This window comes from Sphaerodactylus townsendi, linkage group LG11, assembly GCF_021028975.2.
Source record: "Sphaerodactylus townsendi isolate TG3544 linkage group LG11, MPM_Stown_v2.3, whole genome shotgun sequence".
NCBI lineage: Eukaryota > Metazoa > Chordata > Lepidosauria > Squamata > Sphaerodactylidae > Sphaerodactylus > Sphaerodactylus townsendi.
Genome location: NC_059435.1, coordinates 76,669,737 through 76,695,916, shown reverse-complemented (window position 1 = coordinate 76,695,916; position 26,180 = coordinate 76,669,737). Strand labels below are relative to the sequence as shown.

Here is a 26,180-nt window from a genome sequence, read left to right as displayed (position 1 = left end):
TATGATGGCCCCACAGAGTTTCCAAGGCAAGACAGGGGCAGCGGTGGATTGCCACTGTCTGCATGGGCACCCAACGTCTTTGATGGTTTCCCATCCGAATACTAATCAGGGCTGATCCTGGTTGGCTTTCGAGAACTGATGAGACGGGGCATCCAGGTCAAGGTGTGTGTGGGGTGGCATACTAGAACCAGGGGGCATTCATTGAATGTGGGGTGGGGGGGAAATTAGGACTAACAAAAGGAAACATTTCTTTACGCAATGCCTGATTGGTGTTTGGAATACGCTGCCACAGGAGGTGGTGATGGCCACTAGCCTGGATAGGGGCTTGGACAGATTTATGGAGGAGGAGTTGATTTATGGCTACCAATCTTGATCCTCCTTGATCTGAGATTGCAGATGCCTTAACAGTCCAGGTGCTCGGGAGCAGCAGCAGCAGCAGAAGGCCACTGCATTCACATCCTGCACGTGAGCTCCCAAAGGCATCTGGTGGGCCACTGCGAGGAGCAGAGTGCTAGACTAGATGGGCTGTGGTCTGATCCAGCAGGCTCCTTCTTATGTTTCTTATGGGTGCCTGCATGTAATACTTCCATTGCCTTTTGAAACAAGCCACTTTTTAAAAACAAGCCTCTCTCTCTCTTGCAGCAGCAGCAGCAAGAGAGAAAGTTGTGTGTGTGGAGGGGAAGGGAGGGGGACAGAATATCAACAGAGTTAAGTGAACCAGTGGTGGGCGGAGTTAAGAGAAGCAGCAAAAGGACAGGCCGGTTGAGAGTAGCAAGCAGCTGTGAGTCTGGCACTGGGCTGCCTCCTCACGTGTAAACAGAGAAACGTGAGGCGACCACACTTCAGCCCCACCATGCAGCTACCAACTCTGAGGTAAGTGCTCCATGAGTAATGGGCCAAAGTATTTTTTATGATGGTTTTTAAGATTGTTTTATGATTGTACCCTGCCCAGGGACTTGGCTTATGGGTGGGAAATAGGTAAAAGATGGATAAATAAATAAATACGTAAATAAAATGAATAATAGCTGTTGTGTACCATGACATTGCAGCTGACTCATGGGGACCCCAGGACTCTGGAGTTTTCAAGGCAAGAGATGAGCAGAAGAGGTTTCGACAATGAATTTCTCTGCATAGAAACCCTCGTCTTCCAAATGCTAACTGTGGCTGTCCCTTCTTGGTTTCTAAGCTCTGGCGAGATCAGGCTGTGCTGAGCTATCTGCTATCATGTATATTACTTGCTTTTAACTAGATGCTGCCCTCAAGTTCCTTTTCCTGCCGTTTGTCCGTCTTCCTGCTTGTCACAGAACTGCTGAGCAGATTTTTACTTTTAGAAACAAGGGCATCCTTTTTGGGCCGGTGGTGCTATGTTACCAGCTGCGTAATTGCTTGTTGTAAATTAGCTTGCCGTTCATTTCACTTAATCCAGAAAAGTGGCAGTAATTTTATCTCTGGGCACATTAGAAAGTAATTATCCAAACATGATAAAACTAGAAAGTCATTTTGGCTTTTTTACACCCCCTCCCCCGAACTAATAGCTACATCTATCAGCGACTGAGTGACAGCGCTGATCATTTAAAAGCTAAATTTAATTATGGCAAGAGTTTATTGCTTGAAACTTTTAGTAATTTCTCATTTATGATGCTGAACAGCTCTTGGTTTTTCTTGATTTCACGCAAGTGTGTGCTGCTCGTCCTGATGGGGAAGCTGTCATTTTGTTAAATGTGGTCTGCCTTCATCATTACTTCACAGGGAAAATGACTGATAAGGGAACAGGTGGGCTTCAAGCCCACCCTTTTCCTGCCAGGTTTTTCCCCCTGCAAATCAGCAGTTATTGGCATGGTAAAAAATGTATCGCGTCCAGCTCTGAAATATTCTTTGCCTTCATGAAAACTTTATAATGAGTTACTTGTCTGAAGCCTTGCCCGAGTCTTGGATGTTTGCTGTGATAAGAACATAAGAACATAAAAACAAGCCAGCTGGATCAGACCAGAGTCCACCTAGTCCAGCTCTCTGCTACTCACAGTGGCCCACCAGGTGCCTTTGGTAGCTCACATGCAGGATGTAAAAGCAATGGCCTTCTGCGGCTGTTGCTCCCGATCACCTGGTCTGTTAAGGCATTTGCAATCTCAGATCAAGGAGGATCCAGATTGGTAGCCATAAATCGGCTTCTCCTCCAAAAATCTGTCCAAGCCCCTTTTAAAGCTATCCAGGTTAGTGGCCATCACCACCTCCTGTGGCAGCATATTCCAAACACCAATCACACGTTGCGTGAAGAAGTGTTTCCTTTTATTAGTCCTAATTCTTCCCCCCAGCATTTTCAATGGATACCCCCTGGTTCTAGTATTGTGAGAAAGGGAGAGAAATTTCTCTCTGTCAACATTTTCTACCCCATGCATAATTTTATAGACTTCAATCATATCCCCCCTCAGACGTCTCCTCTCCAAACGAAAGAGTCCCAAACGCTGCAGCCTCTCCTCATAGGGAAGGTGCTCCCTATGAGTGATCATTTGTCAGTGTGGCTTGGATGCTCACTGCTAAGAAAACTGCAAATTATTTGTTGGATTGTAGGTTACAGTTCAGTTTCGGAAGTGGAGCTGGCTCAGGAAATGCACAGGTTCAAATATAGTCCTCCCACAAAACAGGGCTAGCACCATCTTGTCGGATCTCAGACGTCCAGCAGGATTGGCCATGGTTAATACTTGGATGGGAGCCCACGGTTGTTATGCAGAGGCAGGCGATGGCAAACCACCTCCGTATGTCTCTTATCTTGAAAACCCAACTGACTCAGTGTCAGTTGACTGAGACTTGATGGTCCATTTCACCCTCACCCAAAGACAATCTTTAGTGGTTTTCATATTTTTTCACATTGAAGAATGCATATGCCGTTCTGGTAGAATTTGTGGTATCACTTGTGATTATTGCAATACTGTATACTCAATTTAAAATGGAAGGTTGGTTCACTTATATAATGATGTGCTGTGTTTCTAGACACCCTATAAAATATTCATACAATATGTAGACAGATTCAACTTATTCAACTAAGGAAATAATTTTTTATGCAAGGAACTGATTTTGCTTGTAGAAGAAAAAGCCATTGTAAGTCGACGTTAAAAGTATATGCAACAGCTGTATATAAAATAATGTATTTAAGTTTACAGGGTAGAAGTTATTCCATGGAAACTATGGCGCTGGGAAATTTCCCACTCCATGCCACTGTATACTAATGTAGAAGATTTTTAAAATATACACTGAAGACTTCAAATTAGTAGAATTGTGTTCCATTTTTTAAATTATAAACAAGGTTTGGACCTTAGAACAAATGAAATAAATGTACAGATCAAACCTAGTTAGTAATCTAGGGAGCAGCAGTGGCGTAGTGGCTAAGAGCAGGTGCACTCTGATCTGGAGGAACCGGGTTTGATTCCCAGCTCTGCCGCCTGAGCTGTGGAGGCTTATCTGGGAATTCAGATTAGCCTGTGCACTCCCACACATGCCAGCTGGGTGCCCTTGGGCTAGTCACAGCTTCTCGGAGCTCTCTCAGCCCCACCCACCTCACAGGGTGTTTGTTGTGAGGGGGGAAGGGCAGGGAGATTGTCAGCCCCTTTGAGTCTCCTGCAGGAGAGAAAGGGGGATATAAATCCAAACTCCTCTTCGTCTTCGTCTTCTTCTCCTCTTTCTTCCTTCCTCCTCCTCCTCCTCCTCCTCCTTCTTCAACTTTGACATCCCAGAACAAGGTATCCTTGATTGCTTTCTGTATGAGTACACTTTACTGTATGAGTACACTTCAGCAAACATCCTGAATTTCTGAACTGACTACATTTCTCATGACTGTCCATTCAAGTTTCATTGTCATTCATTGTTCGTATGTTTAGTGTTTACTGTCTGGTCATAATTGCTGTCTAGCACTGCGGTTCCCAACTTTTATTCACTCGAGTACCACTTGGCAGCTCATTTCCCCAAATTATACCCCCAAATTAGAATTGAAAAATGAATGTTAAACTTAACTTAAAACAGTGACAAAAAATGTGTTTTGTAGGGAAAGCTCCGGACAGCCACCTCACCGAACCCAGCGCAAAGGCAGTGTGGAGGAGAGTGAGAGCCTGTGAAGAGGCGCATGTGCACTGCGGAGGCATGTTTGCCAAAATAACAAACTTAAGGAGCGCAGGCTTTTCTCGAAGTTAAATGATGAAGGAAACCTGCTCCACCAGCGAGCCAGCGTGGTGTGGTTAAGAGCAGGTGCACTCTGATCTGGAGAACCAGGTTTTATTCCCCACTCTGCCACTTGAGCTCCTGTGGAGGCTTATCTGGTGAACCAGATTAGCTTGTGCACTCCAACACACAGCAGCTGGGTGACCTTGGGCTAGTCACAGTTCTTCAGGGCTCTCTCAGCCCCACCCACCTCACAGGGTGTTTGTTGTAGGGGGGGGAAGGGAAAGGAGATTGTCAGCCCCTTTGAGACTCCTTCAGGAGAGAAAGGGAGATATAAATCCAAACTCTTCTTCTTTTTCACCTCTCGCCGATATTTTGAATGATCCCATCATGTCTCTGACCCTTCTACATATTGAAATCTCAGATACCCTTTCAAAGGGAAATTGGCTTAGTATTTTACTGTACTTCTAGCTGATCAACAATTTCTTTGGTAAAAACTGAGTTGTGGTTATTGTGAAAGCTGGTTGGTCTGGGGCTCTGGGTGAAAAATTGGGAATCCAGAAGCTCTGGCTTAATGTAAGTTCTGTTAACGCCAGTAATAATTCAGACTCAGGAATAGTTCTAGAGCTTTATTGAACTGTGTCAGAATCTGGGGTTCAGAAAGCCAGAACTGACGCTCTGCCTTTTTGTCCTAGAAGAAGAAGAGTTTGGATTTATATCCCCCCTTTCTCTCCTGCAGGAGACTCAAAGGGGCTTACAATCTCCTTGCCCTTCCCCCTTCACAATAAACACCCTGTGAGGTGGGTGGGGCTGAGAGAGCTCCGAGAAGCTGTGACTAGCCCAAGGTCACCCAGCTGGCGTATGTGGGAGTGCACAGGCTAATCTGAATTCCCCAGATAAGCCTCCACAGCTCAGGCGGCAGAGCGGAGAATCAAACCCGGTTCCTCCAGATTAGATACACGAGCTCTTCACCTCCTACGCCACTGCTGCTCCTAGTATATATATCTTCAAACAGTGCTCCTTCGGACAATCCCCTCTCCCACCCATCCCCAAGACAATTCGCATAAGAAAAGACAGTGTGAAAAGCAATATTGTTGTGAGACACAAAGCTGCCACAGACATCCTCCCTTCTCCAGGAAGTGGGAGATATAGGAGGAGGTTTGCATAATTCACTAGTTACAAAGCAAGCTGTAGAAAACCACCAAGGCCCCCAGGCTACTGATAACAAGGAGGCCAGGTGCGGCTTTGGCCCCAGGCATGGGATGCCAGGCCCAGGGGAAACCAGGCCTGACATTGGTTGAGAGATGATGCCATGGTTTTTAAAGCATGGTTTATAAAAAATCATGTCTTTGAAAGCAAACTCTGCTCGCAAGCGTAGATTTAACTTGACAGCCGTTCTCTGATCTGCTGTTACAGGTGTGGATTAGTGGACTATTTTCTGTCTAATCCACTGGGATTTTAAAATTCTAATCAGAGTTTAGACTTCTCTGCTGTAATTTTTCTGTCAGGCTGCCTTAATCACGAAACCAACATTTTTGTTATGGATCAGTAACGATGCTGTTCCCAAAATCTTTGGTGTCATGTGCATAAAGCGTGTGATTCTTTGCACAACACATGGGTATCTAGAGTCTGTGGGCCATTACTCTGTTGTGTGATACGAGTTCCCAACTGAATTCTTCCATGTGTTTTGTCTGTTCTTTTCAGTTCAGAACAAACATGGGATTGCTTTTTACGCACACGCACACCAGTTCATGGTAAGCCGGTGCTGCTGGCAGGCATCAGCTATGGCAAAATCAGGCAGTCCCAAGTTCAGGGCAGGCGGAAGGCAGAGGCCTGGTCAGGCAGTTCTGAAGTCAGGTAGTCCAGGAGTGGAAGCAGGCAGGCAGACTAGGAACCGAGGTTCAGAGGAACTGAGCAGGAAGCAAGGTGCATAGAGCTTCCTTGTAAAATACCCTGGTTGCTTCTGGGCAGAGCTGAGCCTAAGGCAGGGCTCAAGTAGAATGCCCCTGCTAATGGGGCCAGGCTCCTGCAGAGCCTCTGTCCTCCTCAGAGGCAGAGGTCTCTGGCTCGCAGACCTTCAGCCAAACTGAGCAGCAACGTGAGCACTTCTCCTTTTATACTGTAGCTGCAGCCTCTGTCTTTGCCTTTGTGCTACTCGGCTCATATGAGGTCCCTGATGGCTCTCCCAGCTGCACGGCATCAGGCTCTGCCTTGGTTGGCAGGGAAGAGCTTGGAGCTGACTGTTGCCTGCATCTCCTCCTGAGGAGCCAGTTTTGGCCTCACCATCTCTCCAGTCCTCGTCACCCGGGGACAGGTGACAAATTGGAAACTGCGATAGTTGGCCAGATCCATGGGATCCAAAGATGGCTTCTTCAGCAGTGCGTGTAGTATTATTGCCTCTTTCAAATATTGTTCCTCATTAAAATATATGTTTTCTAAGATGGTTCCACTTTTGAAGTTGTATTGACTGTTGCACTGTTACAGTTTCAATACAGTTGCACAAAAATTGTCACCACTTACATTAATAGCTTTCACAACTTGCATTAAAAGCGTACAATCTGGTGCCTGAATTAGTATGGACTGTCTGGCTTAGGGTAGGTTATATTTCAGTGGGTATCATGTTCAGATAGTCTGTGGTTGTTATGTTCCTGTAGCCTTCCTGTTTGAGTGACGTGTGTGTGTACGTATATGAGAAAAGCTGGTTTTATTTGTCACATTGTTTGCCTCAGGGCACCCCTTGTGGGCTGATGCATGACCTATAACAGTGATGGAGAACCTTTTCGAGACCGAGTGCCCAAATTGCAACCCAAAACCCGCTTATTTATCACAAAGTGCCAACACGGCAATTTAACCTAAATACTGAGGTTTTCATTTAGAAAAAAACGGTTGGTTCCGAGGCACGCGTTACTCGGGAGTAAACTTGGTGGTAGTCAATGGCTTTGCTTTGAAGCAACCAGGCAACTCTTCCAATGGGTGAATCACAACCCTAGGAGGGTTTACTCAGAAGCAAGCCCCATTGCCAGCAACTGAGCTTACTCCCAGGAAAAGGATCGCACTTTAGTTCTTTGCATGAAAATCAGTGGGGTTTAATAGCGCTTAACAGGGTCACCTACACTACTTCCCCAAAACTAGGTCTTAGGTTTAATGCTAATAATCGGGCCCAGTGGCCCAGGCCAGCCTAGATGTGTGTTGGGGGTACTCTGTGCGTGCCCACAGAGAGGGCTCTGAGTGCCACCTCTGGCACCCGTGCCATAGGTTTGCCATCACTGACCTATAACGTGCATGTTATGTGCACTGCTAAATCTTAAGACTGTGTTTTGGGGCAGATCATACCATGTAGTCTTCTAGCAGGCAATTCTCGGTGCAAAGGAATCTCAGGATCTCTAAAACTTGGTGAAGGACTCAGCAGTTAACTACACTATGGGAAACTGAGTGTTTACCATTTACCAAATGTGATTAAAAGTACTGAAATTGGTAGCTGTTTAATAATGCAATTGGGGTGTACAACTTTGTTATGATTGTGGTATTTAGGGTTTTTTTTAGTAATGTACTTGGTTGGAAGTACAGTAGAGATCATGAAGTAATCTTGACCATGTTAGGTGTGTCTGCACTTGCTTGACAATTCAATTGTCCTTTCATCTAAGTATTTTCATCTAAGCACTTGCTTGACAATTCAATTGTCATCTAAGTATTTTCATCTAAGTATTTTCATCTAAGCACTTGCTTGACAATTCAATTGTCATCTAAGTATTTTCATCTAAGTATTTTCATCTAAGCACTTGCTTGACAATTCAATTGTCCTTTCATCTAAGTATTAATAAAAGTAGAAGCTGAATTGTTCAAAAAACACTGTGGGATGGGAGGGCAGGAAGAGGGCAATGAAATATAATCTGACTTGCTTTAACAAGGTTTACCCTATAAGTGTTTGTTGAATGTGAAAATTCTGGGAAACGGCTGATTGCCAAAATCAAGTAAGGCTGTTACCTCTTCCCCTTGGAGGTGGCTAGCATATGCTGTCCTGTGCCTCAGCGGAAATTTCTGAAATCCTGTTAAATTGTAACTCAGGAAGGATTAAGATGTACTTCTACCTTTTTGAAGGAAGGGAAAATTACTGTGTTCCTTGGGGTAGGCATCTTAATATTTGTCCTGTTTTTGCTTTAACAGGATCTGAGATACCGGAGCATTCCCGGGTTACTTGAAAAATATTGGAACGTTAGTTGTTATTTTGCACATGGAAGCCCTGTTTACTGCTTTGAGTCCTTATCTGTATCTAACTTTTGTCCAGTTCTGAAATAATTTTAACCAAAGAACCGGCGTTCTTCCATTTCCTCTTAGTATTCATGCTTTCTCTGTTTGTTTTTGCATGCTTCCTTGGCTGGATTGCAACAGAGAAGAAGACAGCGAGGTGGGTATAAACATATTTCGTTTTCCCTTTGTGTTGATTGTTAGGCAGCTGTTTGTTTGTTTGATTGATTCGTTTGATTTCTAGGCTGCCCTTTTTCATACAGGCTCAGGGCGGCATATACCATCATCACAGTCTTTCATTAATTTAACAATAACCAATTGAACAGAGAGCAAAAGCCTGAAATAGCTTCAGGCAGCAGGCATTTTAGGGACCAACCAGATGTGTAACAAATGATATACTGTTCATGCTGTCACCTCTCATTCAGCCTATACTTTGTAATGGTCCATCTTCCTCTCTCTCTGTGGGTCCTCCTGAACAAAGAAGGGCCTCCTGGGAGAGCAATAAGAACATCAATTGGGCAGAATGGGCCAGATGGTTCTCCTTCACTCTTACAATGGCTTTCAGCTTATTTTTATTTATTTTATTTATTTATTGTTTGTTTGGACTTTTATATCGCCCCATCCCCGAAGGGCTCTGGGCAGTGTACAACATAAAATATGATTATAAATGAATTACTAAAACCTTTAAAACAGCTATAACAATAATAGAGGCGTCCGCCAACCCCACTTTTAAAATTCTCCCCGGGAGAGAGGGAGGGCGGCGAGTCCCATTAGATGATAGGCCCAGATGAAAGAGCCAACTGGGGGGCGGGGGGCACCATTTCAGCGGCTGGTCCCTCCAAAGGCCTGGCGGAACAACTCCGTTTTACAGGCCCTGTGGAACTCGTTAAGGTCCCTCAGGGCCCGAACAGCCGGAGGAAGAGTGTTCCACCAGGCCGGGGCCAGAGCCGTAAAGGCCCTGGCCTGCGTGGAGGCCAGCCGCATCACTGAGGGGCCAGGGACCACTAATAAATTGGCCTCCACTGAACGGAGAGGCCGTGCAGGGACATATGGGGTGATGCGGTCTTGAAGGTACGAGGGTTCCAGGCCGCGTAAGGCCTTGAAGGTAAACACCAAGTGTTGCTTAGTGACCTAAGCAAGGTGGTAATTGGGGTGTTGTGGGTTTTCTGGACTGTATGGTTATGTTCCAGTAGCATTTTCTCCTGATGTTTCACCTACATCTGTAGCTGGCATCTTCAGAGGATCCTCTGAGGATGCCAGCCACAGTTGCAGGCAAAACGTCAGGAGAAAATGCTACTGGAACACGGCCATACAGCCCGGAAAACCCACAACACCCCAGTGAGTCCGGCCGTGAAAGCCTTCGACAATACACTAAAGTGGTAATTCTCTTTCCTTCGGTGACTGTGGTCTCCTATGTTGTTTTAGGCCACCTGACCTGCTCTTCCCTTGTCTGTCTAAATATGGTTCAGTATCTTCAGTTTGGTTTGCCAACAACTATGATTTCACTGGCTTGTTTCTCGTTTGCAGGGCAAGACTGAAAATGTGCAGAAGCCTGGCTTTGTCAAAGGGCCGGTGTTCAAAGGAGTGGCGTCCAGTCGATTCCTGCCCAAAGGCACCCGGACAAAAGTTAATCTTGAGGAACAGGGCAGGCAAAAGGTGTCCTTCAGCTTCAGTCTAACCAAGAAAACCCTGCAGAACAGATTCCTGACGGCTCTTGGAAATGACAAACAGAATGAGACCCCGAGCTCCCCAGCTGCCCCACTTCAAACTGACCCTACCCCCAAAATTAAAATTGATCTTGGGGATTTTTCTGGCGCTGCAGAGGACTTTTCGCTGCCAAAGCCTAAAGTAGAGTTGGGGAAGATCCATTTCAAGAAGCATATGCTGAATGCTACTACCAAGCCTGCCCCAGCTATTGTGGCACCGCCAGCCGTGGCTTTTGCTCCAGCTGTTATGGCAGAATTTGTGGAGGAGCCCTCGTCGCCCCCACCGCCGCCTCCTCCTCCTCCTCCTCCTCCACCACCTGCTCCAGCACCTGCACTAACTCCAGCCACTTTTCCTCAAGTTCCGGCAGCAGCTTCACCTCCTTCGCCACCCCCTGTAGAACCAGCTGTCTGTGTGGCAAAGGAGCCGTCAAGTAAAGCTCCTCAAGAAACGCTGCAGCTGGATACCGCACCGCCTGCCGCATTGGATGTCTCTGAAGCGTTTTTACCTCAGGTGGTTTCCGAGGCAGCAGAACTAGTCACAGCGAAAGGAGGGGCCCGCGTTGGGAAGGAGGGGGACGCTTCAGAGGGTTCCGGTTGTGCTTTTCCTAGCTCTAAAAAGCCAGGTTCTAAGAGGAGGTCTGATGGCACGTTGCCAGCTTCTGAATCTGACGAAGACTCTGTGAGGACATCTTCAAGTCAAAGGTCCCATGAAATTAAAATCTCAACTAGCTCGGAGAAAGAGAAAGATTCCCGGAAGAGCTCTGCTTCTCTCAAAACGGACGAACATGCGAAATTCTCATCACGGTCTAGATCTGACAGAGATGAAAAATATTCCAGTCACTCCAGGTCTGAGAGAGACTCTAGGTACTCTTCCTCCCATTCCAGATCTGACAGAGGGAGGAGGAGGAGCAGATCTCGTTCTCGTTCTAGATCTGAGAGAGGTTCTAGAACTAGTTCTTCTTATTCCAGATCTGAACGGTCTCATTACTATGACTCTGACCGGAGGTACCATAGGAGCTCACCATACAGAGAAAAGACACGATATTCTCGTTCCTATATGGATAGTAGGGCAAGAGAAAGTTCGGATTCAGAGGAGGAGTATCGGAGGTCATATTCTAGATCTACAGACTCAAGGCGTACATCCTCTCATTCCTCATCTTACAGAGAATCTAGGACTTCTTCCTATTCCAAGTCTGATCGTGATAGCAAGGTGGAATCCTCTCACACTGACTTGGAGAGGAAAGGAAAGCCTACAAAATCAGATCGGGAATGCAAAAGAATTTCAGAAAGTGAAGTATCAAAGAGGTGCTCTCCAGCGAGTGAGGTGGGACATCGTAAGGGAACATCTCACTCCAAATCAGACAGTAGTGTGAATTATTCCCGCCACAAGTCCACCTCTTCCAAGACATCATCTGCTCCAAAGCCAGATAAGTGTAAAAGTTCTTTCTGTTGTACAGAACCTGAGGAAGTCAGAGAGCAGTCTAATTGTGTAGACTCAGAGGCGCCTTGTGTACAGAACTGTGAAGCAGAAAGTATTACGCAGAAGCCGGAATCAGAAAGGATTGTTTCAGTGTTAAGTCATCTAAATGATTCACCTACTTTCAGAAGGCTAGATGAGTCAAAAGAAGGTTCTCCTATTTCAGAGTCTGTTGAACTTGCCAGAATGGATACCCATGACAGTATTAAGGAAGCAGAGCCGTTTGTCAAGGTAAAACCTGATAATTTAAGAAATTGTTCTCCAGTAGAACTGAATATAAATGGATCCCCGGAAGACAAGCCCAGAGGCGCAGCATTATTCTGTACCTCCCAACTGGAGGCAGAGGCAATGTCTTCTGATGACAGTTTAGATAGTTCTGAGGTGCCACCTCGGGCCGAGAGCCCTGGTTTTGACGAGTTGTCATCGAATGGGTTTCAAGCTGCATATCTTTCTAAAGGACATGATCTAGATGATTCCCCTGTTCTTTCTCCTGAATCCAACAGTTTGCTGAAAGAGGAAACAATTCTGGTTCCTTCTGAATATGAATTTGTACCCTCCTGTGCTGTGAACGTCAATCATTCTAAAACGTTCCCTAAAGTGGATGATCTAACTAACTCCTGTAGCAAAACCAAAGATCCAGCCCCCTGCTATCTGTCAGAAGATGCCGCTCTTTCATTGTATTATTCGGAAGTTGAAATTGAAGCTGAGCCTTCAGATGCAAAAGCGGTTCGGGAACCTCTTACGGATATTCATGAGGAACCACAAATGGAGGGCTGCAGTGATGTGGAGGATGTATCAGAGGATCAAAATTTGTTCACAACGGCTATTGACAGTGAAACATGTGGTGCTAGAAGTTTCAGCTTCTCCGAGGGTAGCCCGGTCAGACATTCTTCTACAGAAGAGCGTTCCGGGGAATCAAAGCGAGACAATCAATGTATTGCACAACCACCCCCTTCGGAATGTGTGTTCTCCCAGTTGGAGAGGACCTTGCAGAAGAAGAGAGGAGAGCTTGTGGAATGTCCTGAAGCTGCTCTTGAGGTCGATGCTCAGTGTGTTGATTCCATTGTAGAAAAAATAAAATCTCCTGTTAAAAATGAGCATTCTTATTATTTAGAGATGCCCGTAGAAGATCTGGAAAAGGAAGAGCCAGATGGAGGGGAGGATTTGGTTGCCCTTGAAGAAGTGACCGTGTCTGGCGTGACAGACTGTTCTCCTGAAGCCTTGGTGACGAAGGACAGAGATGACTCCTTGGTGGAATCTGCATTTTCGGAAGCACTGTCCCCAACTTGTGACATCGTTGTGACTGTAGAAGAAACAGAAATGATAATTGAAGCCCCAGGATGCGACAGTAGTGGTAGTACGCCCGAATTAGTTTCTATTCACAATGAAGACTACTCCGACACCGCCGAAAGCGCAAGCGAGCAGGGTAGCGAGGAAAGCGATACCGAGGACTCGGATTCAGACGACAGCGGTGTTCCGAGGAACCGCCTCCAGTCGGTTGTCGTCGTTCCAAAGAACTCCACCATAGCCATGGAGGAGAGCAGTTCTTCCTCCTCTCGGAACGGCCAAAGCACCAGACGCTACTCAGACCACTGGGAAGATGGCAGGCCGGAATCCAGCAAGCATTACTATGAAGAAATACAAGATGACGTGGAGCTGGACAAAGGCCCTCAGCACGAAAGCAAGTGTGGGCCTTCGAGAGACGCGGAGGGCAGCCCGGCAACATCTACAGAGCTCAGTCGGGCAGAGTCCGAAAGCCTTCAGCTGAGGGCCTCTCAGCCTCAAAACGATGGTGTCGACAGCACCAGCCAGCCGGAGCTACCGTCCGTTTCTCTTAGCAAGCTGAAACCAGACGAAAGGACTGTATTAACTGAGCCGATGTCGGTAGCTGAGTCGCCGTGGCCAGAGGAACAGCGCTACTTTGACCGGAACTACGAGGTGGTGGATAATGCATGTAGGCAGCAACCCGGTGTTTCCCAGCCAGACAGTAGGCAGGAGAAGCCTGGTTTCGGCAGCCTCGCTGACGCAGGAGGGAAGTTCTCCAGAGAAGATGGCTTCCATTCAGCAGAGGACATGGGGAGCTTGGGCTGGGACTTCTCCCAGGCCGAGAAACCAAGCAGCACGTACCAGCAGCCTGACAGCAGCTACGGCATTTTCTCAGGTTATGTTTACCCACCAAATTCAGGGCCGTATGTTGGATCCCATCATTACTGGCACGACAATGGGTATTGGGACCCGAGGTTGAGCAACAGGCCCTCTGGGGTGCATTATGAGCGAATCCAAGGGCAGGTCCCCGACTCCCTAACGGAAGACCACGAGGAGTACGAAGAAGTCGACCGCTGGGTGGACGACACCCAACCCTACTTCTCTGACCCGTCGAGTAAGTTTCAGCCACGTGACCCTAGAGAGAAGGGTTCTGTGCAGGCACACGAGATCAGCAGCAACTCGGCCAAAGAGCCGGCCTCTGCAAGTGAGAGGAAAGAGTACGTTAAGACCCTAAGCAAAAGTGACATGAAAGAGCGGGGGCCCCTGAAGAAAAGGAGGCAGGACTTGGAGAGCGACTCTGAGAGTGACGGGGATTCCCGGGACAGGAAGAAGGTGAAGACGGAGGGCGAGCAGGTGCCCGTCGTGCTGCAGGACTCGTCGATGGTTCGCCCACTGTGTATCATGGAAGACTTCAGGGACCCCCAGCACTGGAAAGAGTTTGCCAAACAAGGAAAAATGCCCTGCTACTTTGACCTGATTGAAGAAAACGTATATTTAACAGAAAGGTAATTGGCCTCAGTTATTTTTAATCAGTGTTTGTATGCAAATTGGGTTACATTCAGCATTTAGGAAAGGCCAGGAGTCCCCACTGTTGTCCCTGTAGGCGCCCCGGCACACCGCTCTGCTGGCCCTCGCCGAAAGCAGGCAAAGACAGGTGGGCCTTTTGCCCAGCAATGCTTCTGACTGGCCATAGGAGATTGGGTGGGCTGTGCATGAGATGGCATGGTGAAGGTGGCACCACACTGCCTCCAAAAGGGCTCTGGGCAGCTAAGGGGATGAGAAATTTAACATCCCTCCTGCCACCCTAGGAATCCCATAGAGGAAACAGACTTACAACGATGGTTTCGTGGCATAAGCATGAGGGCCATGCCAGGGGTATTCCTGACGTGAAAGCCCTGTGGAAACTGATTAAAGTTCGCAAAACCCCTATTTATTTTTATTTATTTATATATTAGATTTTAAACCGCCCATCCCCGAAGGGCTCTGGGTGGTGTACAGCAGGCCTGCAATAACAATACATAATAACATTAAACACAGCAGGCTAAAAACAACATTGTACACATAAAACAAAGGTGATTTAAAACCATTACAAATTTATAATCATAAAACACAGCAGCAGCAATAATATATGGCGCTCGATCCCAAGGCTGGGAAGGGACAGTACTGATTAAATAGTATATCAGGCGTGCCAATGATGGCATACAACACAAGGGCATCCTAGAGGGGGAATCCGTGGCTGGCCTCACCAAAGACCTGGTGGAACAGAATGTTTTACAGGCCCTGCGGAATTCACCAAGATCCCGCAGGGCCCGCACCTCTGATGGAAGAGCGTTCCACCAGGCAGGGGCCAGGGCTGTAATTCTTCCAGCTGTGTTGGCCTACAGCTTTAGGCCTGCCCACCTCCCAGTTTGCTCTCCCTACTGGTGTAAGTGCCACTTATGCCAGTGGGGTGGGCAAACAGGCTGGAGCTGCCCCACACCGGCTCCAAGAGCCAATTCAGCCCCCTGCCTTCCTCCCCCCTGGATTGGGCTGCCCACATTCTTTTAGCAATAAATGTTGGTTGCTGGTGCTGCAGCTGTCAGTCCTGAAGGCTTCTCTTGGAATTCTCCGTAGGAAAAAGAATAAATCGCACCGTGACATCAAGCGGATGCTGTGTGAATGTCCGACGCTTTCCAAAGATGAGAGAGGTCAAGGGGATGTGGCATGTGGAGAGGATTGTCTGAACCGCTTGCTCATGATCGAATGGTAAGGATTGTTTTAGAAGTTGCCTGTCTCCTCCAGTCCTCTGGCCAACTCCTGGCACATAAGAAGGAACAAATTATTTTCTGAGGAATAGAATTATCCCGTTGGTTGTTGAAAGTGGTGTGAAGATGCTGCAAACCACAGCCGTTCACAAGGGCTTTTTTCCCCCTTTTGCTGATCTGCCTGGTTTACTCTGACAGCAACTGTTAGGGTTGTGATTTGTAGATCAGGGTTTGATACCGTGATTTGTGTTTTATTGGGCGTGGCCTGGAACTGGCAGGAAAAGCAGCAGAACATTTCTAAGGAAAGAAAAAAGGAGGGATCAACAGGCCAGCCTGAACTGAAAGCAGACTCTCAAACAGTCGGCAACCAGCGACTGCATCGCAAACCGTGGAAGTCCTCCTAGAACAAACAGATGCTAGATCTCCTGAGTGTATTTTCATTCTTTGCCAGCAAGGAAATTCATTTTGGCATCATCCTAGCAAGATTAAAGATGATATAGTTTGTCCAATAAGGATGGGGTTTATTTATTTATTTATTGTTTGGTTTTGTATACCGCCCTATCCCTGAAGGGCTCTGGGCGGTGTACAACAAATTTAAATCATAATATAGCTAAACAAAAAATCAAAGCTAAACAAATAAATTCCAATACAAATATATTACTAAATCCCTTTTAAAAACAGTGATTAGTACAAAATTTAAAAAATCAAAGTCAAAGGCACCCAGCAAGACCCAAATTTAAAACCCTCCCCAGATGGGAAGACTGCTGACCCTGTCAATAAAGAGATATAAAGCAGAGGCAAGAACAGGAGGGGGCACCACTCAGCGGCTGGTTACTCCAAAGGCCCGGTGGTTGCCACAGAAGAGGGCCTTGCTTGGGTTGACGCAAGCTGTTGGATTCTGAAATTGTCTTTTCTCAGGCAAACCCCTCGGCTGCTATACTGTGCTCTGCAGAAAGATGATAGTACAGTCGGTTGGCGTGCAGAGGTTAAGAAAATGATATGCTTCCACATTAGACCATAGTCCCAAATGAATATGAAAACTATTGTACATTTTTGCGCACTGCTTTTGTCAAATCCATTATTTTGTGCATTATTGAGCATGGTGGTTTGATACAAAAGCACTTACAGTTCACTGAACCATTTTCAAATGGATGGGGGGGGGGGGGACCCGGGCTAGGTGGGCACTAGGATCCAGGCAGAGTATTCTACAGCAAAGCAGGTCCAACATTCTTTGTTCTGTGGTGGAGGAGTATACAATCCTACTATCATTTTTCTGTGGAACAGCATGTAGGTGGGCTCTTATGCTTTAGAGAAATGTGTGTAATTGGGTTTTGAAGGGTGTTCATCACCCCAGGGGCTGGTTAAGGGTATTTTATCAATCACATCAAGGTACACCTATAACCTTCTGGTTTCTGCTCCTGCTAGCTGAGTCCAAACCAACCCCAACCCCACGCAACCCTGTAGTTGCTGTGTGGGTATGTCTCTGTATAGTTGGGTGTGTCTCTCACAATACTAGAACCAGGGGGCATTCATTGAAAATGCTGGGGGGAAGAATTAGGACTAATAAAAGGAAACACTTCTTCATGCAACGTGTGATTGGTGTTTGGAATATGCTGCCATAGGAGGTGGTGATGGCCACTAACCTGGATAGCTTTAAAAAGGGCTTGGGCAGATTTATGGAGAAGTTGTTCATCTATGGCTACCAATCTTGATCCTCCTTGATCTCAGATTGCAAATGCCTTAGCAGACCAGGTGCTCGGGAGCAGCAGCAGCAGAAGGCCATTGCTTTCACATCCTGCAGGTGAGCTCCCAAAGGCACCTGGTGGGCCACTGCGAGTAGCAGAGAGCTGGACTAGATGGACTCTGGTCTGATCCAGCAGGCTAGTTCTTATGTTCTTATGTTCTCTGTATAGCAATCCTGGACTTCCTTGGTGGGCTCCCATCCAAGTACTTACAGGGCCAGCTCTGGTTAGCTTCTGACTTTGGGCTAGCCTGGTCCATCCAGGGCACTGCAGCTTCTAGCATGGTTTTGGAAATCTCCTGTTGTGGGTTTTATTGAGTTTTGCTTGGCTTCTGCTCAGCTCTTCAAGGTGCCCGAACGGGGAGTACTGCTCCAACAGACGGTTCCAGAGGAAGCAGCATGCCGACGTGGAAGTCATCCTGACAGAGAAGAAAGGCTGGGGGCTGAGAGCAGCAAAGGACCTTCCTTCGTAAGGGTTCTTCTCACGTTGAAAGGCTTTCCGTTGGCTCCCTTCCGTTGTGCTTGAAGTGCCTCCTCTCCAGCAGTTCTGTTCTTGGGAGTGTTGGGGCTTTGCTGGCAGGGCTGGGAATAGGTCACCCTAGCTCAGGGGTCTGCTGGCAGGGGCTGATGGGATTTGTAGTCCACGGACATCTGGAGAGCCGCAGGTTGCAGACCCCTGCCCTAGCTCCATGATACTTAAAGGCAGTCCCCTCTGCAAGCACTGGGTCATTACTGGGTGTTGTGGTTAAGAGCAGGTGGATTCTAATCTGGAGAACTGGGTTTGATTCCCCGCTCTGCCACTTGAACTGTGGAGGCTTATCTGGTGAACTCGATTAGCTTGTGCACTCCCAGCACATGCCAGTTGGGTGACCTTGGGCTAGTCACAGTTCTTCGGAGCTCTCTCAGCCCCACCCACCTCACAGGGTGTTTGTTGGGGGGGGGGAGATTGTAAGCCCCTTTGAGTCTCCTTGCAGGAGAGAAAGGTGGGGTATAAATCCAAACCCCTCCTCCTCCTCCTCCTCCTCCTATTTGAGACAGCAGAGGATTTTATTATTGCCTCCTTGTTTCCCATTAGTTTATTGAGTGTATTTTAATTGGTAGTGATTTCCCAAGGCCCCACACTTCCCCAATACCATTGTCTTGAGTTTCTTCTGGTGGTAGGTACCCCAGATTGAACCGGCGGTCTTTTGCACGCAAAGTAGGTGTTTCTGTGTTAGACAGGTTATGCCAAGCTTTTTGGCTGTTTCCCCTGATTTTGGCTCCTTGGTGGCTTCTCCTGCTGGCTGAGGTTTAGCTATTTTTGGACTTTTTGTTTTCTTTTTCATTTCTTTGGGTCTATATAGCAACACCTTTGTACTGGAATACTGCGGAGAGGTGCTGGATCACAAAGAATTTAAAGCCCGAGTTAAAGAGTATGCCCGAAGCAAGAACATCCATTACTACTTCATGGCATTGAAAAATGATGAGGTAAGTGCCAACTCTCTGTGCCCTGGGGAATGTCAGCCACCTCTGCAGAATACTCCCTTGAATAAATGTGATACCGGAATGAAATTCTCAGCAGAGGGACTTGGCAACTGTGCAAGCTGTGATCCTTTTAAAAATGTTTTATTAGAAGAGACAAGGTGGCATGCATAATTGCACGAAACTGAGATTCAGTATTTCCTTTTTGCTATTTTCTTGAGAGCCAGCATAATGTAAGTCCTTTGAAACTCCTTACAGGGGAGAAAAAAGCAGGATATAAATCCAAACACTTCTTCTTTGTAGCACTTGTTCATTAGATGCCTACACTGTAGCCCTCATTTAGGAAAATGTCCTTTATAAATGAGTATGTTTCTGGATGCATATTTAATTCTTATCTGTTGTGTGTGTCTCGACATAAGAATAGTTTGAATTTTATTTATTTTGCTTTCTGTATTGGGGGACTTGGGTATTCCCAGCATTGCTTGAGCAGATAGTAAGGTAAACGGAATCATTTTTATTATGGTTAGCATTTTTTTTCTTAGCCCAGCAGTGTAAGTAGATGGAATTCCAGTTGAAGAGCTGTTTAATTGCTTGAATGTGAGGTTAACGGCAATTCTAAAGAGGTGCGCATAAATGCTTTTATTTCTTTTCCAGATCATAGATGCCACGCAGAAAGGAAACTGTTCTCGTTTCATGAATCACAGCTGTGAGCCAAATTGTGAGACACAGAAGGTGCGTTGTGGGGAGAAGCCCTGTGCTTAGCAGGAGAGAATGCATCCTTCTTGTGTAGCAGTGGTCCAAAGACAGATACACCGCACGGGTGTGGGTTGGCTCCATGTGCCTAGGATGTTCTGTACATGTTATATCCATCATATCTAGCAATGTCAAGAGCGTCTGGGGAAAGGAAGTTGGGCTGAACTCTAGACAATCACGTTCAGGCATCCTTTACTACCCCTGACTGTTTTAAAAAATGTGTAAGTACAGGAATCTAAAACAACTTTATCCCCTATATCCGTGGTGGCGAACCTTTGGCACTCCAGATGTTATGGACTACAATTGGCCATGCTGGCAGGGACTGATGGGAATTGTAGTCCATAACATCTGGAGTGCCAAAGGTTCGCCACCACTGCCCTATATCTTTTGCATTCTTTGGTCATTCAGTTAATTTTGGAGAGATTGAGGCTTAATTCTGCACATAGTATAAAGCGTGAGAAGAGTAAAGTCCCTTGGAAAACCTGCCAATATTTTTTCTCCCGCGAATATTGAGCAACTCCTGCAGTTGAACACTTGGGCTAAGTGCCTCCACAGCTCTTGGTCACCTGTCACAGCTGGCTCGGACAATCACCTGAATAGGAACATGCTGGTTTTTCACGTTTTGTGAAAATTAAATCCAGTGTATGACACACTAGGGACTGTGAAGTGTTTTGAGCATTCAGGCGGGTTTTACACTTATACTTACGCAGCTGTTTTCGTAACAACTGCTAAGAATTTGCAGTCCCTCATTGCCTATGTCCATCGGCACTTGTGATGTTCCATCGCTTGCTGACTCAGCCTGGCACGGATTATTTCAGCATGCTAACAATCATCTTGGTATTTCTCCTAATCCCCTGTTCCCTGCCCACGAGCAAGTATCCTTGATTTGTTGCCTTCTGCTGAACCTACCTGCTAGGAGTTACCCATTGAGCTTTGCCATTTTTTATGCCCTTCAAGCTTATTGTAAATGATAGATATAATAACAGAATACCTGTGATGTCCGGGGGAGGGGGAAGTGAGGCGGAGTTGGCTTTTTGTTTTTGTAATGATGGGACCCAGGCTCTTCAATAGAGCAGTTGGGGGTAAGATGTGAACCACTGATTTTGCGTGATGGACATTTGCCCTGATCCAGCAAGGAGTTTCTTATCAGCGGGAACTCCTGTTGGAAAGTAAAACTTATACCATCTGCCTCTTCTTTACGCTGTCCCCAAAATAAGCAGAATGCTACAACCTGAAAACATGCTGTTAAAACAAGTTAGATAAAAAGTGAATTTCTGCTTTATATGGCTTCCCTTTGTATCACTTTGATGCCAGACATTCCAGCAATGTCTGGAAAACATCGTTCGTTTTAAAATTAAGTACTGCATTTAGAAGGATGCATAGAACAATAATCATATTTGTTTTGCTCTTTCCCACCTTAGTGGACTGTAAATGGACAGCTGAGAGTTGGCTTTTTCACCACCAAATTAGTACCGTCGGGTTCTGAGCTAACGTTCGATTACCAGTTCCAGAGATATGGGTATGAGCTTGTCTTTGATTAATTTCTTCATTATCTTATACTTTCAAAGTTGGACTGCTGTAGAACAGCTAGATAAGGCCAGTCGTACCTTAGATACCAACAAGATTGCTGAGGTAGAAGCTTATGCCTCCCAAATAATTTATTTTGTAAGGCGATACATAGCTGTGTTTCTGAATAGTTGCTGGTATTGTTCCAGGGCAAGCTTCTTCCGGCCTCTTAAGAAAATAATAATAAACAAAGAAAAGTCTGGCCTTTTCAGACTTCAGTGTATATGGAACATTTATTGGTCTATATTTGAACAGTATAGAAGTACTCGTATTGAATATTCCCTAAAGCAGTTTCTACTTCTGTGCATGTGAAACTAAACCACAGGCCTAGTACTTAAGGGAGTTCCTTTCTACTTTGTCTATGGCTCATTCCGCACTTGCAGAATAATGCACTTTCAAACTGCTTTCAGTGCTCTTTGAAGCTGTGCGGAATGGCAAAATCCACTTGCAAACCGTTGTGAAAGTGGTTTGAAAACGTATTATTTTGCGTGTGCGGAAGGGGCCAAAGCTAGACTTTCCTTTTTTTTAGGATAATAATTCTGTGTCACCAGCCAAATTTATCTAGGATCTTTAATTTTAAAAGTTCAGAACGACAGGCAACATACCATTATGCTGGCAGTTGCTGTTTTTTTTAAAAAAATCTGCACAGCCAGTCAGAAGCCTTGCTGGGCAAAAGTCCTACTTGGCCCCACCCACTTCCTGAAAACACTTAGGCACCAGAAAAGGGCTGGCAAACACCATGACCCTCACCACATTGGGAACCCCCCCGCCCCGTATTAGTAGATCTAGTCTCTCCCCCACCATTGTGGAGCTCTTCTTCCTTGATTGCTCAGTTAAGCCTGGATCGCTGCTTCTTCCCTATCCGTTCATTCCAGGTCAATAGTATAATCTAGCAACAGGTGATTCTGCTTTGTAACCAATAGGTATACCGAGCTTTTAAATCACTACCTTTCCTGAGCTCTTGGGATAGGATGAGTGACGAGATAAAAGCCGTGTATTTTATTATAAAAATGACCGACCTTGGGACTTCCGTCTTTCCTGTGCTGATGGGTCTGTGTTCAAATAGCAAAGAAGCTCAGAAGTGTTTCTGTGGATCTGCCAATTGCCGGGGTTACCTTGGAGGAGAGAACAGAGTCAGCATCAGAGCGGCCGGGGGCAAAATGAAAAAGGAGCGGTCTCGTAAAAAAGATTCGGTGAGTTTGGAGTGGGGAGGGGGGGCTTGGAGGTGGCATCTGTTATTGCTTTGCAGAGCAGTGGGGTTTCTGTGTGTGCCTTTAGAGTCAGGATCTTCCTGGCTACCCCATCAATCAAAGAAGCTTGCTTGGTGGGTACTCAAGAGTGGGTCTTTTTGGCAGCAGCCCCATGATTATGGAGCGACATCTCTAGGAAGGTGTACCTTGACCCCTGAAGAGGACTTTGGTTAAGCTCAGTAGCAACCCTATATGGAGATTTTAAATTTTATTTATTTATTGTTTAGTCTTATATACCGCCCTATCCCTGAAGGGCCCTGGGCGGTGCACAACAAAATCAAATCATAATACAACTAAACACGAACAAGATTAAACAATTAAACTTCCATACAAATAAATTACCAATCCCTTTTTAAAAACAGCAGTTAACACAGATTTAAAATCAGATTCTAATGTCAGATTTCAAAAACTCAAAGGCACCCCTCAAGCCCATTGTTAAAAACCCTCCCCAATGGGAAGACTGCTAGCTCCGTTTTTTAGTTTTACAGGTTTTAGCATCTTATATTTGGTGTGTTTTTATTTATGTTTGTGAACCACCTTGAGCTCCGTAAAGGAAAAGATGGCTAGTAAGTGTTTTAAATAAATAAAACGAATAAACAATTTGGTGGTTCTTAGAAGCAGGCAGGGAGAAAATAAAAATCACTAAGAGGTTAAAAAAAATAACGCCCAGGCCATTGGTGCCAGCCGGCTTCTTTGGAGGAATCTGTTAATCTGCTCCTTCAGCAAAAGTACAAGATTGTAGCCAAAAAGTTTTTTAAAAAAATATTTTACTTGCGCTGTTGGCCTTGGCTTTATTTTTTACTATCATAGAAACTGGCATATCAGGCAGAGGCTGGCTTTACATTTGTTAATGAATAAGTCCAAAAGATCTAAAGATCTACAAAGATCTAAAAGTCTCATTCTAAATCTGCTGGTTCTTTCAGGCCCACACTTAATGTGAAGGAGGCCACCTCCTGTTTTCTCAGTTTTTGTCCTCTGTGAGGGGTGGAGAAAGGGCTCTATATAACCACCCTCTCCTGCCTCTCCCCCCACCCCCCGCAGCATCTGGGGCTCCCCAGACTGCCCCCTCCCCACCAGAAGTGTTACCAGAAGGCCACATTGTAAGAAAACTAAGTGTGAGGGAGGCAGTAGGGCAGTGGTGGCGAACCTTTGGCACTCCAGATGTTATGGACTACAATTCCCATCAGCCCCTGCCAGCATGGCCAATTGGCCATGCTGGCAGGGGCTGATGGGAATTGTAGTCCATAACATCTGGAGTGCCAAAAGTTCACCACCACGGCAGTAGGGGGTACAGGGTGAGGAAACATGGCTCACCTTCACTAATCCATGCGGCCCTTTTGACATCCAATCGTGTTTCATACCCATAGTACACACTGAGGCAGATGTGTCAATTAATATGTATAGTCAACCCTGTAATATCTGGCTTGACTCATCCTTGAAACTGAGCAGGGCCTTCAGCAGGTGGCACCTTGCAAATGAGCAAATTCAACAACAGCATGTCTGTGGCCTCCACCCTGTGGAATGGCCATGCTTTTGCACTTCACAGAATATGGTGAAACATTCAGTTCGGGGGGTGGGGAGGGATTTTAATAAATGGAATTGTTAAAGGGGCATTTTAACGAAGGGAATATATCATAGCAGAATAGTTTATGAAGGTTACTTTATAAACGGAACAGGATTGTGATCTATAACATTTTGTTCAGCCTGTATTGGCAGCTCACTGTATATACTCTCCTGCTCTCACTGTAGTGTTTTTCCCCTCATACAGTGCCATTTTCTGTGTTGTCAAACATATCATTCGTAATGATTTCTGCTTTGTTTCAGATTTCTGTAACCCTCCTCTTGTTGCATTGCTTGTTAGATGTCTTGTCCTGTTGACTATATTGGCTTGCACTATGTAATCCTCCTTGACTCTGAGGGAGAAAGGTGGACCATAAATAAAGTAAATAATAAAATTCCGAGAGCCCCCTTGGATTGAGTTCACCCCACCCAGTGCCAGTGGATCAATGCATTACCTGAAGTCTTGACTCCCCTGACTCTTGCTGACTGAGTGGTGTAGATGTGGATTTGGACAGATTTGTGCTTGACATCCTTTGACTTTGCATGCGCTTTCTGCAGTTAACAGATGCACTAACTTTTTGGCATTTTTGCTGTAGTGGTCCCACAACCAGCTCTCATTTTGTATCTGTGAGGCCTGCATTTCAGTTCCACAAGGCCTTTGTGCAATGTCTGTTATTTCTGTGGCTACTGATATGGAAAATACCACTTCCCGGACCAATCCCATGCTGTTAAGCTTCTGGCTTTGAAATCTAACGCCCGGCCTGATTTCACGAGAGCAGCAACCCTCTTGCAAATCTCCCAGGAAGAATTAAGCCTAACTTTAGCCAAAACCCTGTAATCCGAATTAAACCCACTGCTCTTTAAAGTGGTGTGTTGCTGAAATTGTTGTATCAACAGGATTGGAAGAAACCAGGATGTCACCCAAACCACTACCCTGCAGTTAGTTTGTTTGTTTGTTTGTTTGTTTGATTATTTCTTAGACTTTTATACCGCCCTATCCCTGAAGGGCTCCGGGCGGTGTACAACATGTAGAAATAACAATATAGGATAGCTAAAACATTTAAAAGCAGCGATAAAAACCATAAGAACTAATTCTAATAATTAGAATGGCGTCCAGCATTCTATTTTTTAAAGTTCCCTCCCCCCAAAAGGGAGGAATGGCGAGTCTCATTGGGTGACAAATGGCCTAGATGTCAGGGGCCAAAGGAGGGGGGGCACCATCAGCGGCCGGTTCCTCCAAAGGCCCGGCGGAACAGCTCTGTCTTACAGGCCCTGCGGAACTCGCCAAGGTCCCGCAGGGCCCGGACAGTTGGAAGGAGAGCGTTCCACCAGGCCAGGGCCAGGGCCGTTGAAACCTCTTTCATACCGAGATATTTTGAACGGATTTGCTCTTGCTGTGTTTCAGAGCACAAGCAGGGCCACCTTTAGAACTTCCACTGAGATGAGAATTCTGTTGCTTCATGCCTGGGATATATCTGACTTACCATGGAGCAAATGTGCAGTGTAGTTCAGAAACTTCAGCTAATGCAGAAAGCCGTGGCAAGACTGCTAATTGGGGAGCATCTGACCCTGATATTATAGCTGTCCTAATTGGAGACTTTAAACTGTTAATTTTTTGTGTTTTTTATCATTGAAATTTTTATTGTGAGTTTTATTACGATGTTTTATTTATGTTAGCCACCTTAAGAACATAAGAAACAGCCAGCTGGAACAGACCAGAGTCCATCTAGTCCAGCACTCTGCTACTTGCAGTGGCCCACCAGGTGCCTTTGGGAGCTCACCTTGAGTTGCACATTAGAGAAAGATACCTAATAAGTCGATAAAATAAATATTCCAAATGTTTGTCCCTAAATCGAGAAAATAAATATTCCAGACCTTTGTCCCTGAACTTCTCCCTGACAGATACGAGTGGACTTTTCGCTTGTGAAGTTTGCCTTGGCCAGGGGTGAACTGGCAAGTTTTGTCCTTGAAAGCGCTACATGGCTCGGGACCGGGGTATGTTTGTACACCTCTTCTTTTGTTATCTGTAGGTGGATGGAGAGCTAGAAGCGCTCTTGGAGAATGGAGAAGGCCTTTCAGATAAGAACCAAGTTCTCAGCTTGTCCCGACTCATGGTGCGGATTGAGACCTTGGAGCAGAAGCTTACCTGTCTGAAACTCATACAGGTACGGTGATCCCTTCTTTGCCAGGAGCTGGTTGCAAAGAAGTAAAATCCTACTGAGTATTTTCTTTTAATTGTAGGGCTGAGAGTTTTCAAGAAAA

The 26,180-nt window shown here is 45.9% G+C and overlaps 1 protein-coding gene across 3 annotated transcripts in view; it reads left to right on the top strand.

The window, feature by feature from the left end:
- Window positions 1-26,180, top strand: part of SETD2 (SET domain containing 2, histone lysine methyltransferase) — an 85,691-nt gene that overhangs the window by 9,971 nt on the left and 49,540 nt on the right. For all 3 annotated transcript variants that reach the window (XM_048510882.1, XM_048510881.1, XM_048510883.1), the window contains 9 exons: window positions 8,539-8,554; window positions 9,922-14,348; window positions 15,457-15,588; window positions 17,669-17,797; window positions 18,672-18,795; window positions 19,444-19,521; window positions 20,964-21,061; window positions 22,175-22,301; window positions 25,949-26,083. In XM_048510882.1, the coding sequence (XP_048366839.1) occupies window positions 8,539-8,554; window positions 9,922-14,348; window positions 15,457-15,588; window positions 17,669-17,797; window positions 18,672-18,795; window positions 19,444-19,521; window positions 20,964-21,061; window positions 22,175-22,301; window positions 25,949-26,083 (5,266 nt within the window). The remainder of the gene's footprint in view (window positions 1-8,538; window positions 8,555-9,921; window positions 14,349-15,456; window positions 15,589-17,668; window positions 17,798-18,671; window positions 18,796-19,443; window positions 19,522-20,963; window positions 21,062-22,174; window positions 22,302-25,948; window positions 26,084-26,180) is intronic.